This window comes from Tympanuchus pallidicinctus, unplaced genomic scaffold (genome assembly GCF_026119805.1).
Source record: "Tympanuchus pallidicinctus isolate F22 unplaced genomic scaffold, pur_lepc_1.0 scaffold8, whole genome shotgun sequence".
Classification (NCBI taxonomy): Eukaryota; Metazoa; Chordata; class Aves; order Galliformes; family Phasianidae; genus Tympanuchus; species Tympanuchus pallidicinctus.
This window is the reverse complement of record NW_026294802.1, coordinates 16,932,785-16,951,792: the sequence shown is the minus strand read 5'-3', so window position 1 is coordinate 16,951,792 and position 19,008 is coordinate 16,932,785. Positions and strand designations below refer to the sequence as shown.

Sequence of the window (19,008 nt, the reverse complement as noted above, 5' to 3'; positions counted from 1 at the left end):
ATCAGTGGAGAAATCTGTTAGCTTTTGCCTCTATCTTACTCACTGCCATAAACTTATTAGCAGTTCTAGTGTGAAAATGTTATTTGTTTCAGCTGCATCTGACTCCTGCAGAGAATTAGATGACAGACTTAAAGGGCTCATGGTACGATACAGTTTCATATGCTCCCATGAGTTTATTTTTAAAAAATAATCATAAAGAAAACAGCACTTCATTTCCCTTAAGTAAATTATCAAATATTAATTTACGCTTTTTAAGAAATAATTTAAACTGAGCATTACTACCATTAAATCTTTTGTTTCTTTTTTTTCTGTAGTGCCACCCTAGTGGATGCCTTATTGATCTCTGTATGCAAATGGGTATCATAATGGTGCTAAAGCAGACCTGGAATAATTTCATGGAACTGGGCTACCCGTAAGTAAACTTAGTGCTTATGTTTTTGTAGATCACAGAATTTGTGACCAAGTTTACTGTTTCCTTATGAACTGCTACATAAAAGCAAGGTAGATTTGCCATAAGAATAAGAAAGTATCCCTTTGAGTAGGGAGCTCTTCAGTTAGATTTTCAGATAGCTGGTGCTCTGGGTTTTAGATATTAAACATAGTTTGCAAAATTGAAAGTGCAATATCGATACTAACAACTAAATATGTGGGAAGTACTTAATTATATTGTATTCATTTTTTTTAAACTCTGAAAAAATATCTGTAAGACAACTGTTTGCCTTGCACAGGTAATATTATATGTACCATCTTTTATCTGTGTCAGGAAGTTCTAAATTGGATTTCTCCTTGCTGAGTGATAAAAGATGCCTGAAAGGACGGGTCTGAGCTGGGGAAAAAAAAAAAATAAAAATGCATTGTGGGCATATTCACTTCAGAGCCAGAAAAATGTACTGACTGGTACATAGATATGTCCCCTGGTGATCTGGGCACTGTGGAGCTGTGCCCTAGATAAAAAGGCTAACAATTATTCATTTCCTATTGGTTCATTTCTCATTGATTAGTATTTAATGAGTATGACTAATAGAGACAGTTGATGCTAGAGACAGTGTGGCAGGTCATCAAGGGAAATTAGCAAGTGTGAAAACATAAGAGAGCTGACATTGTCAGAAAGTTTGCCCTTGTCAACTTCTGCAGCTTGGAGGGATTTGCTTCACTGCAGGATCCACAGAAGAGCTAGCTCAGAGGTTGGTCCCTGAGCTGCAGAATGTGTTGCAGCAGCGATTTTAGGCAGCCTCAGCACTGATCACACCCAGCCATAACGAGAATGGGGTGAATGATTTAAATGCATGATGTAATGGACAATCAAGGTACTCAGCATTCACTATTCATCCATCTTCCCCAGTCAGCATCTAGCGCTGTTGGTCAGGATTTTGCTGCTGAGGTTGGAAGAGGGGAGCAGCAGCAGTAGCAGTAGCATTGATCCTTTTTTCCACTCCCTTCCTCTTTTGTCAGTTTCCATTAGATCTTTCTCCTACTTATTAATAGGGATATTGAAACCTAATAATGAGCATCGAAGAAGATTACAGAAGTTGACAGAAGTAAATAGGAGGAGATTGTTTAAGGACAAGTGTAATAATAAGAATAAACTGCTGTAAATCAGTCCCTTCTCTTTAGAGTCACAGTGCAAATCACCGTTGCAGTAATGTTGAGAAGCTTAAACTCATTCTGTGGGAGAAATAGATGTTCTCCAGCTTTCACATCTCCTCTCTAGCCCTGAAATGCTGCAGCCAAGCATGTTTTGTTTCCATTTTGTACGAAAGAATTCAATCATTTCTGCAAAGAACATGATTTGGAGGCAACTCTGTAGTGCAGAACTTCCCTACCCTTCCCCACCTCACATACAGGAAGAGATCAAGCAGCATTAGAAGCTGTTTAATAGTTTCTTGTTCAGAGCTTAACTATCTCTATGCAACACTGCATTTTGCCTTATAAAAAGGCTTTGAAGTGATTTTATGTAGGCAAAAAGAGGTAACAAAAAGATGTCAAAATCTCCTTTTCATTTTAATAACATGTAGACCTGAATAACAGCCCATCAGCCTTATCTGTTTTTATACCTATTACACTGTCATCGGCCTCATATATAACCAATACTGTATTTTCCTGTGCATTGGAAAATATTTTCAATGTATGTGCACACTTAGCCTCTTCCAGTTTAGTTATGAATAGCCAATAACATTGTTTACTTTCTTTCATTTATTCAAATAGGCTAATTCAAAACTGGTGGACCAGAAGAAAACTACGGCAAGAGTATGGCACACAGAGAAAAACAAGCTTCCCACAGTGGGAAAAGGACTACAACCTGCAGCCTATGAATGCTTATGGACTGTTTGATGAATACCTAGAAATGAGTATGGCACTGACATTATTTCTCTCCCTTCAGTAGATTTTAATGTTGTTTTTTGTTGATGTGAGTCGGTGTGCTCTCTTAGAAATTGCTGTATGAAGCTAAGGAGGCTACAAAATGGTTCTCATTCTCACGGGTCAGGTGAGGAATGGGAGTGAATTTATGAGAACAAAACCAAGTCAGTGTAGCTAACCACAGTGCTTTTGGTTTGCTAACCCCATGTTTATGAAACACTTCTGATTCTGGCTTTGTATGGGGAAGGTTGCTTTCTACATTGCAACCCTTCACCTGTGTATGTTTCTGAAATTCTTTGCTGATTTGTGCTCAAGGAAGTTCCCTTGGGTTTTTATTTAAAACTATGTGGAACAGCTTGTTTATCTGAAATCACCCTCATTTACTGCCTGTCAATGGCATTGCAGAGGAGGATAACTGTTGTAACAAATGTCAAAGAACAAAAACTTCGGCCCTGTGTGACTGAACAGTGTGTATCTTGAATGTTTGGGGTTTTTTGTTTGCTTTTTCTCTTTTCTCTCTCACGCAATTCTTTTCAAAGTAATGCAAAATTTAGGAATCTGAAGACCTAGCTCTAGAAACTTACATAAGGTCTCAAACAACGGCCCACCAGTACTTTATGCTGTAATCTATGCAAGTATTCAGATGTCCTAATTGATGCTGCAGTAACAATGTCAATTTCTTTAAAAAAAAAGAAAAAAAAAAAGGTTTGTCTACCTTCAAATTTCTTTCCCAGCTAAAAATTCTAGATGTTGCACTTCATCTCAGGGATAGACATGCATGCATTTCTTCTGATCATCCTCACTCTGAACTTTCAGCAAGGAAGTTTTGCACAAAAGTCACTAGACTATTGTATAGTACAGCATAGTAAGTGATGTTTGTATGTGAGATACTTCACCCTCTTAGCCCTTAAAATTAGAGCTTGACAGTTACACTGTGACCTTTCCCTTTCTTTCCTAGTTCTTCAGTTTGGATTCACAACCATTTTTGTGGCAGCTTTTCCATTGGCACCACTTCTGGCCTTACTTAACAATATTATCGAAATTAGGCTTGATGCATACAAATTTGTCACCCAGTGGAGAAGACCTTTAGCTTCAAGAGCCAAAGATATAGGTGAGTGCTTTGTTACATGTGTGTGTTATTGACCACCACAAGGAAGAGTGGGTGAAGGAATTTTCAGTCATCTTCTGCATTAGCAACACACAATCTGACAATGCACGAAAAGCTTCAGACATTTGATGCCAGTCTGTTTATGCAATTAAAAATCTATATTGGGGAAAAAAAAAAAAAAAAGTTTTGAGGATTTTATGAGTGACTTAACAGCCAAGATGTCCAGCAGTTGGACTCAATGATGCTTATGGGTCCTTCCAGCTCAGGATATTCTATGACTCTATATATTAATGAAGTGACCAGTGTCCTCTATGGGTTTTTCTTGTGGCAAGCATACTGTGAACAGTGCTGCTCAGTTTGAATATAATAACTAGAGAGAGCTGCAGAAACATCAAAATGAAAGCAGCCACCATTCGGTAAGAATCCTGTGTGTTTTCTGTCTACCTAGCCGAAAAGAACATCCCCTATGACTCGTGGCTGTGTCCTTAGTGCATGATACAGGATGGGTCTAGATTCCAAGAAACAATTTACTGTCAATGAGGAAAGCCTGCGTTGCTAAACACAGGGTTAACCTAACTTTGATGTCACTTGGCCACACACTGCTGCAAGAGTTCTCTGAACTGATTCTAAAACACCCCCATCCTTGTAGTGTGCCAAAGCAAAACACCTTAAAGGAGGATGGTACAAAACAAACTTATTTGTCCAGTGCTGAATTCCTGGTGCTTGGAAAGGTGAACAGGATACCTTGCTGCCTCTCTGCACTGCAAAAAAGCATAGGCCTTAACGTGAAATAGCAGAATCCCAGACTTTATAGGGCTCTGCCATGTACCTGAGTGAAGCCTTGTGTGTGAACAGCGTGAACCCGTGAGGAGACAATTATATAATTTCAATAATAAAAGAATTCAAAAACAGTGGGTTGTTTTTTGTTTTTTGTATTCAGGCAGAATCAGGAATGATTTCTCAAAATGAGTTGCAGTTGGTACCTATTCAGCAAAGTTTTTAGGGATAGCTTGATACCTCATTAAAATCAACAATTAGTCTAACCTGTCTTTTATGTATTTCTCAGTGATGATGCTCATCATCAGAATTGTGTGTCTGTGCCACAAGATCTTTCAGGCAGTTAAAACTGGGCTCAGAAGTCCAGGTGATGTGTAGGGGCCACGTGCCATTGTATAGCATTAGCATGGCAGGAAGATTTTGGTGCAGAGAGATACATATGGACCAGCCATACACAAGGCTCATTCCAGATCTCTGCAGCATGCAGATCGTGGATTAAATATACCCATGGCTGTCCTGGATGGCTCTCCTCAAAGAGTCACAGCAAGCAAGGAAGCTCCTTGCATTTCTTAAAACTGACATGATTATGGTATTTGATGGAGCCAAAGTTTCATGAGCATTTTTGAAGATGAAGCCACCCACTGGGTGACTCCAGTGAGAGCATAAATTTGGTCTACTGAGGTCTTGCTGCTCAATAAGAAAATGATTTTTAGTCAGTGTCTCTGATAGAAACTATGTAATTTTTGAGTGATGGGACAATTGCTTCAAAGTGTGCAGTATTTGAAATCTTTTGGTCCTTGATTTTTTTTCTGGAGATAACACATTTTCCTTATCATACAGGAATATGGTATGGGATTCTGGAAGGCATTGGAATTCTTTCTGTTATCACAAATGCATTTGTTATTGCCGTGACATCAGATTTCATCCCTCGACTTGTTTATGCTTACAAATATGGACCCTGTGCAGGCCAAGGAGAAGCTGGGCAAAAGTAAGCTTTTCTCTGGGAGGAAAGTTATGTGTGAAAATCACATTGCTTGAATAGATACAGCAGTTCTGTCTGTATATGTACCGATTCCACTAACCCAAATTTATCGCTTGTGCTTAGGCAACAGACTTCAGCCACAGACAGAGTAGGTTGCTGGACTGACTGTAATGAAGTTAACTCAAGGAAAATGTGGCAGAAATTTGGCTTGTGTAATAGTATGCTGCACAAACCACATTTCCTGGTGTACATGGGTATAGATCTCTTTTTATTCTGAAGCTATGCACATATTTATCAGTTAAAGATTTAATCAGAATTTGATATTTATTCATTAAACTGCATTCCCTGTATTCAGCATGCATTGTTCCGTAAAGCAGTGTCTCACAGGAGAAAGCAATTCCCAACTGATAAATCAAGGCATCCTTACAGAGCAAAGCAATTTGTTTTTCATCTAAAACTAGAGTCCTTTGGTTACGTTTTTCAGGAGACATTTGTGAACTGAAACCCCATTGCCTAAGTGGATTTTCTTTCAGTGTTGGTAAACACTGAGATTACATTAAGTATGAGTCTAGCTGCTGCACTGCAACTTGTAAAATCTCAGCCGTTGGACTGGAGGAAGGTCACTGAATCCAGCTGAACACACATGGACGCAGTTTGCAAATCTCCTGGTAGCTCTGTTAGTAAGAGCCTGCAGTTCAGAGAAACACAAGCTTAACCAGAGAGAGAATTACAGGGCTTATGTTCTGCTGTCGGACATATGGCAGATTGATTTTTTTTCCTTGCTATAGCAAGTGGATTCTTCTGTTGCTGCTTTTTTTGCTCTCTTGTGTTTGCCAATACTGTTTAATCCTACTGATGGAAGAAAGGCAGCTGATGGGGCAGTTCCTGATTAGCAGTGCTGCTAATTTGCCGTTCTACTGCTAGATTGGCATTTTAACAGGTGCCTGCAGGACTGTTCCATTTATTTTCATGAGGAGTTAAAATCTTTTTGCTGTTAAGGTGTTTGGTCTGGTGCCAGTGTTTGCTGAGCCTATGCCTCTGTTTGTGCTGTGGTGAAGATCCATAGGACACTGAGGCACTGTCAGCAGTTTTCCTTGCGAGTGATTTTCTTAGAGCCCATGTGCATGGAAAAAAAAGTCCTCTTATAAATTTGATTTTTGTAATAAAATATGACTCACTGGTTTTAAAACTAGTTCAGCATAGAGGAAGTAGCTTGGCTCACTGAAGATGCATTTCTTACAAACCTCTTGTACAGCATTTTCATAACTTTGCAGCTTTTCTGGATGAATTTCTCAGATGAAATCATTCAATATTAATCTCATGGAGCAGCCAAATTTGATAAAAACTACATACGTCATCATTCTGGATGCTGCTATTCGTAACTGCTGTTAGAAAAGACGGGAGCTATTAAAAATCCACAGCAATATTGAATTTTCTCAAATTAAATTAAGGCATGAAAATACCTGCTATTGACTACCTTACATGAGAGCAGTTCTCTTTTTCTTTCCCAAAACATCTGTAGGTATTAAATCCATATAACGCACCAGCGATACTAGAAAAATATTGAGATTATGTCAAGTTCCAAATGGAGATCTTGAATCAAAACTAGATGGTTCTTAAATGTAACTTCTCAAATATTTTAAAATCCTTAGTTAAAAAATAATCAGCTCTTACTGTGAAGAAAACCATATAATGCTTTCTGAACCTCTGGCAAAACAACTTGAAATAATTACAGATTTAAGCTTTTTGGTTTGGTAATGCTGAAATTTAGTTATAATAGTCTAACAGATGAAGCCAAAGCAGGTTTTTAAAGATGTAAGTATATCACAAAGACTGTTGGCTTCCTGCAGCAGTTCTTGGCAGGACGAAATTGATTTTCAAATATTCTCTTAAAAGCAATTTTCACACCTCAGTTGTCTGACCTCAAGTTCCACATTTCAGATTCTTGTCTAAATAAAGTAGAATTGTTCTTGAAATCAGAGCGGTATTATAACAGATTTAATTCAGTGGAGGTGAGAGTTGCTTTCCCTTGTCGTTTCAGACATCCCTGTGGGTCAGAACTGCCTGGCAAAACCGTACCAATCAGGGCATTTAGAAGCTATCCTTATGGTAGCTAAATTCGTTCATCGATAACAGCTTTTTGAAAGAATTAACTATGCAGAAATTATGCTCATCTTTTAGGTTCTTATTCTTAAAGACAGTACATGGTATACCATGCAGAACAGTTTTGTGGGTGGCTAAATTTGTACATGACCTCTTGATGCACTGCAAAATATGTTTAAATATCTTTCTCTTTAGCTCAGTTCAGCATGTATGTTAGGAGAATGAAGATAAGTTGGTTCAGTCCTTCCTTCTTCCTGACTGAAAATCTGGCAGCCTCATATAATTCTGTCAATGGTCTCTTGGTTTTAGTTTTGAAGCACTTAAAACAGATGGCCCTGATGGTGATGTGATTGGTTACTGCTAGCTGAAGTCTTTTCTTCTCAGTTAGAGAATGAATGCTTTCTTGGTGTGCCAATACTTACCCATGTTTGAGTGAAAAGTGCAATGCATGTTCCCTACCTTCAACATGATTAATACCAAGTTTGAGCCTTCTTGTGACTCCCATAGCCCTTTACTATGTACATTCTGTTTCTCAGTGTTCTACAAAATCTGTCTAACCCTCCCAACACTCCACCAGTCTGCGGTTTTCTAATACCAAATTTATCTAAATAACTGAACATTTTGTAAAAAAAAAAAAAAAAAAAAAGTCTTATTTCCCTTAGCTGTTGAAGGCGTATTGCCTTTCCATTTTAACTTAATGTTCCTTTGTGTTTGTCACACATGAGACTGACAGTGGGAATATTCTATTTATCTCCCTGGTGCCACTCACTATTTTCCCTACCTATGTATTTTTCAGAAGTAACTAGTCCCAGTCCTCGCCATTTCTTCTCCCATAAAAATCTACCATTATTCATTGATCTATGTCAGTGCTTCTTTCATGTTGCCTCTGTATCCCTTCAAAACGTTACTAAGCATCACAGTTAAACTGCAAATTTCATGAAACCCTGAGAACTTCCTTCTGGGTAGAACAGTTAATAGGAGAATCTTGCTGTGTCCTGACTAAAGGAATTTTTCCCCTCTAGGTGTATGGTTGGCTATGTTAATGCCAGTTTATCAGTATTTCTGGTGTCGGACTTTGAAAACCGTTCAGAGCCTACATCAAATGGAAGTGAATTCTCTGGTTCGCCATTGAAATATTGCAGGTAAGTATCTGATCAAAACACTTCTTTGCTTTAAAACACTTCAAGCGAGAAACATCCTGGTAAATTTGGGGTTGGAACTCATTTTCAAAACTTGAAAAATATTAATGGGAAAAAAAAAATGCTACTTGAGAACACATTTGTGGTAGTTCTCGGTTGTTTTCTGCATGATTACTTCCTTAGATGCAAGAGAGCTGGCAGGTGCTCCAACTACAGAATTTGTATGGTGTTATGGCTTGAATCACATGCAGTCATCGTGGAGGAATATGGTATCAAAGAGTCAATAATGAGTGACTGATTATGTCATTGAGATGAAATCTTAATCAGATTTTCTCATAAAGTCATCTTAGGTGTGCGTAGAAGTGACTGCATTCAGTTATTTCACAAGTCTGTCTGACATAAACAGAGCCTGTCCTAAGCTACCTTTACAAAACTAACAGCTGAATGGTTAACATGTTTATGTCATTGCTTGTAGGTGTAATTATTAGTAATAATCATATGCTTCTGCTTTGAATCAGAATAAAATGAGCAGTTAATCATTGTATCTTTGTCATTAGCCAGCAGATTGGGAATAGCAGTCTGAGACTAGGCTGTGATGAGAGACTTACAAGTGATTAATTGTTACGGTCCAGAGAATCAAAATCTTAAATAGAGTGCAATGGAAGAACATCAAATGACAGATGCTGTTGCCATTTGTCTGTGGCAATACTAGTTTACCAGCATGAGCCTTGGTGGCTACAGATATAGGTACCCCAGTATTTTTCACTGTAGAAAAATATAATTTAATTTCATGAGTCTCTCAAAAAAAAACAGAAAAAAAAGATATTCTGGACTATAGCAAAAGTCACTGATACCTTGTGATTTTGTGGCATTTTTATTAGCAATAACTAGTTCAAGCAGTATAGCATTGTGAGTTGATTACTGCTTTTATTTACATAACTGATATTGAAGCCACTGTTCTCTGTTGAAACTTATTTTATGGAAAGAGCATCCCAATGTTGACTCCATAGATAAAGTTTTCTGAGGAGCAGAGCTGCTTTTATAATACTTCATTCCATGTAGTTTGCCATGGTACCTTTTAATAATGTTTATGGATTCTGATCAGTTTCTGCCCCCCCTTTAATTACTTTCTTCCCTAGCATCATGCATAATGTTGCTGCTACTTAAAGCTGGTGGTAGAAACCCCATCAATAAATGCATAAGTTGTCACCTCAATATTCCATTCCATTCTATTAGAGTTGGTGCCATAAGTCTCTAGAAGTTAAATCTCTTCTTGGAAGTACACTGAACTATTATGTATATTTACCCTTGAAAGAAAGTGAGTGTCTTACTTTCTTTGGCTGAGTTTATCAGCTACCCATCAAAATTCTGCTAAAACATCAGTCACTTTAATTGCAGTGTAAACCAGCTATTGATACTGAGTAAGGAAATACTGCAGCCTGCTGTAGTGTAGGCACTTTTCCAAGAAGGCAGACTGTCTGAACAAAAAACAGTGGCCACACTCAGTTCACTTCTGCTCATTTAGAACATAGATGAGGGTTGTCAGGCTGACAAAAGTGGAGATATTTATGGTTTTAAAACAAGCTGTGGTAGGGAAGAAAGTACCCCTCCAAGAGCATCCTAACCCACTCTGCATTCTGAGAAAGTGCCTACAGGGCCCATGTTGCGCTAAAGAAGCCACAGCTGCTAGTGCTGAGCACCCGACATGCTCTGTATTTGCAGAAAATGCATTGATTAATAAAAGATGGGTTTGGGTTTTGTCTTCCTCGTGGGCAGAAGGGTAGGAGCTTACTAACTGCAGTACTCTGCTTGTGTTTCAGGTACAGGGACTACCGAGACCCTCCTCACTCCCCAGTGCCCTACGGCTACACGCTGCAGTTCTGGCATGTCCTAGCAGCACGGCTGGCTTTCATTATTGTATTTGAGGTCAGTGACCATTCCAGTGGAAAAGTCTATATAACAAAAACACCAAAACAAAAACAGTTTCCTCTTGAAGCTTATTCATTGAGCTGCTCCATGATGCCAGCTGACAAGCTTTTCGCGTTAGTTTCTGCTATTTGTATTGTGCTTTATATTCTCCCATTTCTGGAACAGTCACAGATATTTATATTTTAACAAACAGGGGTATACTGCAATTTGAAAGCTATAACAGTGACAGGAAAAGAGGGGAATGAAATGTTGTTTTTACTTTCTAAGTTTTGGTATTAGCACTCTAGGCTGAAAGCTGTATGCAAACTAGTTAGTGAATAAGAGGGGAAGGAACATGATTAGAAAGGATGAAATCTGAACAACTGAAAAATGGAGATGGCTTAAGTTGCACATTATTTGCACATTTAGCTTTTTTTTCTCTATTTTAAGTACCATTCATCTCCATTAGCATCACAAAGCTGGTGATGCTAAAAGAGACTCGATATCTTTGGCAAAGTTCATAATATTAGTGCTTACTGTCAGTATCTCAGAAATCTTTAAAACAAACCAGAGAAAACCCAGCTTCGTTTGACTGCTATTCTTATGCTGATTTTGAAAAACAGAGAGAAGAAGGTAGATAAATAAGCTGTGATGCAGCTCATAAGGTCTGAATTTCATTAAGCCAGAAACCAGGTGCTCAGCATCTCTACAGCACGAGCAGTTCCAATGCTTTTTACACTGAGAAGAAGCTAAACAGGGAATAAACAATAAAATTGACCATTCTTTCCTCGGTCCACTTCTCTGAAATGATAGCAACAGGGCCTCCAGATATGGAAGCTGCCATCACCACTAATTACTGGCATACTGTTCAGGAGCAAATACTACATTTCTGACTCATGTTACTCTGGAAATTCATTCTGTACTGAGCTCTCAAAGCGCCTCTTTACCTCACTGAACATTTGAGCTTTCAAGTTAGAAGAAAAGTGAAGGGGAAACACTTTCTAGATTATTTCTTGCCTAGGGCTGTCTTGTCAGCAAAGTCCAAGGTCTGCAGAGAATTCCCCGATTGTAGTTTTCAGCCCTTCAACTCTAACAACCCTCCGCTAAATCATGGCCCTGAGCACCACATCCAAACGGATTTTAAACACATCCAGGGATGGTGACTCAACCAATTCCCTGGGGATCCTATTCCAGTGCTTAACAACCCTTTCTGTAAAGAAGTGTTTCCTGATATCCAACCTAAACTTACCCTGGTGCAACTTGAGGCCATTTCCTCTCATCCTGTCACCAGTGAGAAGAGACCAACCCCGCTCTCACTGTAAGCACCTTTCAGGTATTGGAAGAGAGCAATAAGGTCTCCTCTCATTCTCCTTTTCCCCATACTGAACATCCCCAGTTCCCTCAGTCTCTCCTCATAGGGCATATTCTCCTTCACAAGCCTTGTTGCCCTTCTTTGGACCTGCTCCAGCACCTCAATATCCTTTCTGAACTGAGGTGCCCAAAACAGTACTCAAGGTGAGGCCTCACCAATGCATCTTGTTGTTGCTTCCTGAGCTGTCAGTGCTGAAAGCCATGGAATCCCTCTCCAAAAATGAACTACAAGAGCAGCACTGGCAGGTCAGCCTAAGGAGTTTTAAGACCAAAGAGAGCCTGGCTTTTAGACACTGGACACATGGTTTATATGTATTTGGAGATCTTCAAAAAGCCACATGCACATGGTCCTGGGCACCCTGCTCTGGGTGTTTCTGCATGAGCCAGAGGGTGGAACCAAACAGACCCAGAAGTCCCTTCTCACCTCAGCTGTTATGTGTAAAGGCAGCATGGAATAAGGACAAAAGTAACTACAGTGAGACTAATCAGTCTTGCAGAAGTTCAGTGCCCAGCTAAATACACAGTGTGTTGTGGAACAGCTTTTCAGATCTGGCCGATGCTTTCATAAGACAACTGACTTTGCTTTGCCCCAACTAAAGCTATAAATTGGCTCACCAGTGTCTCTCTCAGCAGAGACTGATCTGTTTATTCACACTACAAAATGTTTCCTTAATTATCTGAATAAAATTATAAAAGTAACTTCAGCAGAAACTATACCTGTTTTTCACTATAGAAAATATTACTAGATATGTTATTGTTGCCAGAGCAGTTACAGTAAAAGGTCTCTCAAGGAGATTCAAGGCAGTTTTTTCACAAATGAAGTATCCTTCCACCTCAGCTCAGACACCCTTTTGGCAATGAGGAAGTGGATGCAGTGATGTTTGGCTATGTTGGCCAAACAAACAAAACAAAAGTACTTCTTCTCAGTTTAAAAGAAAGTATCTGTCTGGATTAAACTGAGAGTTCAATGGCAGTGCTGTGTGCAAAAGCTGAAGAAGCTTTTTAGGGTTTTTTTGTTTGTTTGTTTTTTTAGATTAGGCAGACACACAGTAATTATGGCTATTGCAGGTTGTTTTTCTATTTTCTCATAAGGGAAGAATACATGGGAAAATGTTATATACTTTTCAGCGGGTTTAAAAGGAAGGATTCTTATTGGAGAAGAAGTATCTTTACTTCTCCAGTCTAAAATCTGTTTTTGCTGAGATTGGGGATTTTTATTTCTGAGGATCTCCTCTCAAGCAGAGTGTATAAATCTCCTTGCACCATCTTCAGTCAAATGAAAGAAGACAATTGAGCAGTCCTCCCCCATCACACAGTCAGCTTTGCTGGGGCTTGCCTAAACCATGAATGACAAAGGAGCACTTTATGTTTAGTAAATGACAAGATAGTTTTGGATTAGAGATGCAGATTAGAAGAAAAAATGTTTTGTTTTACCTAGGTGAATTAGTTTCCAATACTGATGCAAGAAATTTCCAGCGACAGGAAAATATTATACAACTTGATCTTCCTCCTGTGGAGCAATCCACTATTAACAGTCCCTGCCCAGACAACCCTACAGCAAAGCATGACCTCAGGGGTTTGAACGCACAGGTCATACAACAGTCCTGAGGCTTTGTTTGGACTCAGCTGCTCTTGACCTTTGCTGAAATCCATAGTCCACTGCCGTCTAGTTTTTTGTTGGGGAAGTCTTCACAATTTGGTTTCTTCAGATTTAGTAATACTTCAGCAATTTAGTAATAATTCAGTTCTAGCGCAGCATCTTTAGAAGGAAAGGGATTTCAGAAGGTATGGAAATAACTTATTTTCTTCCAGTAGTTTTCATTCTTCAACCATTTCTTCTTTTTGCAGCACCTTGTCTTTTGCATAAAGCACCTGATTTCCTACTTAATCCCAGATCTTCCAAAAGATCTGAGAGATCGAATGAGGAGAGAAAAATACCTGATTCAGGAAATGATGTATGAAGCGGAATTAGAACGTCTGCAGAAAGAAAGGAAGGAAAGAAAGAAGAATGGAAAATCTTATCACAATGAGTGGCCATGATGGGGTGAGGAAGAAACTGCTTAAAAGAAGATAGGAGTTCTTTCTATTAAAAAAAAATCCTGGTTTTCTGTGGTAGAAAGCAACAGTGAAAGAGGAACAGTCAGTGTTGTGTGCACTCAGCACATGTGTACCCATATTTAAAATGGTGAATACTGTGCTAAGTCTTTTCAAATTTAGGGTCTTACAAGGCTTGGTCTTCTCCAGAGCTAATATTGGCATGAGCAGCGCAGACCAATGCCGAAGGCTCCACACTATTTCCAGGCATGGCTTAAATTCAAGGCCGTGAACTTCAAAGCAGCTAAGTATCTTACAGTGCTTTACAGAACCTAATGATCTCATGGCTCCTCATCATGGCTGAGCAGCTAGTTCATAACCAGTGACTGCTCATTAGCAACATGATAGTTCATGTCCACATGTGTAGTCACCACATGCTGAACATGCATGGCAATGATGCTCTCTCCCATGGTGGAATAAGTGGTGGAAGCTAGCATCTACCATGATTTAAGTTAACATATGGGGATTGCCTCCATAACTTGAACAACACCTTAGTATTTGTGAGGAGATCTTTGATCATGAGTCCAATCAAATGCTTTAACATGGGTTGAAAAAATTACACATGCAGAAGTTTTGGCAGATAGGCAAGCAGCTAAATGTGTTCAGAGGTGTCTGAACTGTAGGGTCATTAATTTAGACACATTTTTGTGAAAGGTTAGTAACTTTTGAAGATCTGAACAGTGCCTTTTCAGCTATGGGTCTGTCTGGTCTCGGAAGGAAACAAATCAAGCTAGGACACCTCATCCAAAATTGCTTGTATACTTGTATTGCAAGGCCACATCAAGGCCTAATCGAGAATATATGATACACATAACAGAAGACTGTCTGTGTCTTAAGTAAATCAACAATAACAAAGCAAAACAAACAAACAAACAATGGATGAACAAATTCAACAAAGCAAGAGAACACAATCATCCATAATCTCTGCTCTTTTATTCCTTCTTCTGTTGTCTGCACTGGGAGAAAACAACTAGGCTGTAGTATGAAATAGCTTGAAATCTGTTGTGCACAGCAGTTCTACATAGGCTGTAGAATTAGATTTGGCCAAAATGGGCCACTGACTATATCCTTTTGCAAATTGCTTAGCACTAAGAAATTAAAAAGTTTGCAGGTCATTAGTCCAAAATAGTAGAGCTGTAACTCTAATGACTGCAGAATTGCTGGACAGAGCAACACAAATCAAAATACTGAGTGTTGTGAAAGCTCCACTGCCTCTTGCCTCAAAGTGATAATACTGCAATTCTTGCCAAACGTGCAGGAGCATAAACAGCCACAACATGAAGAAGGAAGTTCAAAAGCCCAGACTGTAAGTAGACTGCAAGGAACCATATGTCTTCGTAAAGATACAGCTACATGCAAAATACTGAAGCTCATCAATTCAATTAGCACTTTTCCAAGTAATTGGAGCTTCAAAAACAGTATGCTTTTCTCAGAGCTATTAATGAATAATGCCCTTGTTAGTTTAAAGGCATTTGACAGTGAGGAAAATTCAGCACGCTGTTTCTACAAGTTCTTCTAGAAACCATTCAATAGAAGCGGCATTGGACAAATCACACAGTGCAAGATCCTTTGTATGGATGCCTCAAAGTCCAGTAAACATCAGGACCACCTTTACCAAGACCTCATATTGCCAAATTAGATCTGTTAACTTTGTTCCACTGCAAGGTAGAACTGTGCTATTTCTATGAGGAAGAAAGTTTTGATAAAAAGCAGTATGGTTTGGTGGAAGAAAATGTTTGCATCCTCATCTCGGTAGCCACTGCCAGCCTACATTTTGCTTCCTTTGAATAAGGAACTCCTCTAGTACTAATCCATCTTCCTGCACAGAGGATAAATGGCTTCCACTATCAGGTGCTCGTGACCCAAGCCAGGAGTTCCTATGAGGCAATTCCTATGAGGCCACTGAAGGAGTTTCAGGGTGAATCTGTTCTCTATTGACTTGCTGCCAAAAGGAATAAGGAACACAACTAATGGTTCTGGGATATATTCCTGCCTAATAAGCAAGAAACTTGTTTGTTCATCTTTGCTTCACCTTACAGCTGCTGTGGACACAGCCTATATGGGCAGTGAAGAAATGGGAATGTTCTGTCTCAGTAAACAGAAGGAAATAGATAGGCAACATCATTCATTCTTTTATACACACATGTCAAATGGGTTAGTATTTACCATTCACCACTTAGGGATGTATATTACACTAGCAATCTGTGTACTCTCAGGCAGGATCACTGTGCAAAATCTCACTCAGACCAAATTCACATGAGCAACTGGATTAGGCTGCATATCCTCTGTGTTACATCTCTAACAAAAACTCACAAATGACTAATTTAGAAATTGTTTGCTAGGTAGTAAAATAAGTGGTGAGTCATACGTAATATCAGTCTCACCCATATGGGTTGTGAATCTTTCAAAAATCCTGCAGTTCCCAGAACTGAATTGAAATTGAGTAGAATTTAAGCTGACTTCCACCCTGGAGCAATCGCTACAATATAGTGTGTCAAAACTAATAAAGTGCAGCAAAAACACAATACAAAATAATTGCATTTGGTACAAGTTTTCAATGTAGGTACACTGCAATGAATTTTCATGACACTTCATAGCTAGAAGTTATGTCCTGTTCTGTCCAAACTGAGCACATGAGCTGCTGTTTACCAGGCTTGTGCTGGGCGTGATGCCGAAAGGGACTCTGACCTCCCTGGCAGATCCTGAGTACATTTCTGTCACTTAATGTTGACCAGTCAATGCACTGACATTTCAGTCCTGCTGTTCTGCAGAATAGATTTCCCTTTAGTCCTTTAAAGCTTTATAGCAGAACACTCAGGAAAGACAACCCCCTTTTTATTTGCTCCATTATTTAGGAAAATATATCACATACAATAGGCTAACAATAATACATAGAATTTAAAACAGTCTGTAGATAGAAAATTTATGCCATTCCATTCTTTCTGATCTGATGATGGATGGGTTTTGTTTAAAACTCCAGGTGACCGCCCTGTATGTTGTTTACTTATTCCAGCTCCACAAGAGCACTACCTTCAAAGGAACGAGAAAAAATGCAACCTCAGTGCATGCCACAGACATTTGCCATAGCAAGCAGGACAACACACATCAAAGGATTTGCTGTGAAATCATCTTGCAATCAGCATAGGAGTGATCTCTATAGACCACTTTTGACAGCAAGCATGTACTTCATGAGCAGTTACACGCCAGTTTTTAAAACCAAGGAAAAAAATGTATATTGGGACTGTTTTTCAGCCTGTTTGCTACGATTTTTGCATTCTGTCCCACATTGGTTTTACGAACCTTAGAATAATAAATGTAAACGAGCACCCTGGATATTTTGACAAAAGTAAAAGCCTAGGTATAGAGCACCATCTGCGTTCAAGCCACCAAATACTACAACTGAAACCCTGTTTACAAATCTGTTCTTTATTTTAAATCTTTCTGAGGGAAATTATGTTATTTATCATATATATAATATATATATAAAGTATACATAGAGATTGTTTATTTGTAAATAGAAAAAAATCTTATGGAGAAGAATGTCAAGTTTTCACACTTACGTAAAAAAATCATCAACATAAAGCCATGTTTAATGCTTGTATAATGTGACGCAATAAACTTTAAAATAAACGACGCATATGAAATGTTTGCTGTTTGAAATCCACACATTATTTTCTATTTATCTTATTTGTTCAGAAAGAAAACAGACCAGCTGAGTGGAAGTAAGTGTAAACGCAGACCAAAAGGGGCCAGGATCCACTACCACCTTCTGTCTGTGAATCTACGTCATCAAATATTGCTCCTGTTGCCTTCTCAGTTCATTTTTTAATGTTTCCACTTGATTCTCCTCTCAGCCCTCCCAGATGCTGCATGTAACTTGGGCAGTATGGAGTGCTCCCATTCCCAAGGAATTAACTGGCACTGGCTATACTTCATTTCTTTGTTGGGTGAGTTTTTAGCTGAGAGAGATGAAGGATCGTGGTGCAGGACTGTGAGGGAGACACTGAGAATTATCTTGTTTTTACACAGGCAGCTAGACAAGGACAGTATATAGTCTCAGAGAAAACATTATTCAAAATTAATTGTTTCAATTAGTGATGTCAATTAAAACAGCAAGCGTATAGAAAAAAAAAAAAAAGTAAAGCAGAAGAGTCACTTTTTAGTTCTGCAGCAATCATGGGAGTTTAGATAATGAGAAAAAGGACAGTTGCCAGGGTCATCTGCAGAAAGAATGCTACCTCTAAACCTCTTACAACATGGTATTTTCCCCGGTATAAAAACTCGCCTCAGTGTGACTGTGGGCCAACAGATACCATCTGGCCCAAGCTTTCACTTCATACCGAAATTAGAGTAAAATGACTGATCAGTGCTCAAAGAGTGACTTCAAGCAAAGGCTTATGTGTTTTCCCATGTGAATTCAAAGCGCCGAGAATAAACTCCATGACCCTATGTTATTTCTTAACTGTGATTGCTGGAAAGATTAGTCTTCACTCCATGAACATAACAGGTAGAAGTCACAGGTCATCCAAGGCAGCATCAATTCAAAACAAGGGTCTCAACCCAGCATGGTGCAACAAAGGGCTGTGCTGATCAGTCACCTCCGTAAGGATCATGGTCAGATGGGAGTGCAACATGTGGGCTGCGAGTGCTATAGTCCTACCAGAAGGCACACAGGCCTTGCTGCAGGCTTCTGCTCTGCCCTTGGCTTACTACAAACCACTGAGCAGAGGCACACAAAATGACACCAGTCTTCTTAGTGTTTTGGCTCTCTGCAGCTGAGTGAAGATATCGGTACTTGTCGTTGTTCAAATCCATGGACCAAAAGTACCTCAGCACACGAGTGGGAGACAAGGGGTCTGCTCTGGATCTTGCCAGCCTATACCTCAGGTAGCAAAGGGGAAGCCTGACTTCATCATTTGCACTGGTTGGCCAATGGAGATGTGCTCCTAGTGGCAACCCATATAGAGTATATCTGGTCTATACTCTGCTAGGAAAGGTCTGCTCCCATTTTTGCCTCCTAAAGTTTACCGATCCCATCTTATGCAGTAGATCATCAAATGCCTGCTGTCAGGGGGCACAGAACAGCTTGGGTTAAGTGCTTAAGGGCCCAAATCAGCACAGGTAAACTAGTACAATCAAATCCCATATAACAGCAGCTGAGCACCCAG

General features: G+C 39.3%; 1 protein-coding gene across 4 annotated transcripts in view; it reads left to right on the top strand.

The window, feature by feature from the left end:
• Nucleotides 1-17,749, top strand: part of ANO4 (anoctamin 4) — a 168,735-nt gene extending 150,986 nt beyond the window's left edge. For 2 of the 4 annotated variants that reach the window (XM_052669029.1, XM_052669026.1), the window contains 7 exons: nt 315-412; nt 2,206-2,348; nt 3,317-3,469; nt 5,084-5,231; nt 8,351-8,470; nt 10,288-10,393; nt 13,595-17,749. In XM_052669029.1, the coding sequence (XP_052524989.1) occupies nt 315-412; nt 2,206-2,348; nt 3,317-3,469; nt 5,084-5,231; nt 8,351-8,470; nt 10,288-10,393; nt 13,595-13,786 (960 nt within the window). In that variant the 3' untranslated portion in view covers nt 13,787-17,749. The remainder of the gene's footprint in view (nt 1-314; nt 413-2,205; nt 2,349-3,316; nt 3,470-5,083; nt 5,232-8,350; nt 8,471-10,287; nt 10,394-13,594) is intronic. The other 2 variants (XM_052669028.1, XM_052669027.1) reach the window with 2 other exon arrangements.
• The last annotated feature ends 1,259 nt before the right edge of the window (nt 17,750-19,008 follow it).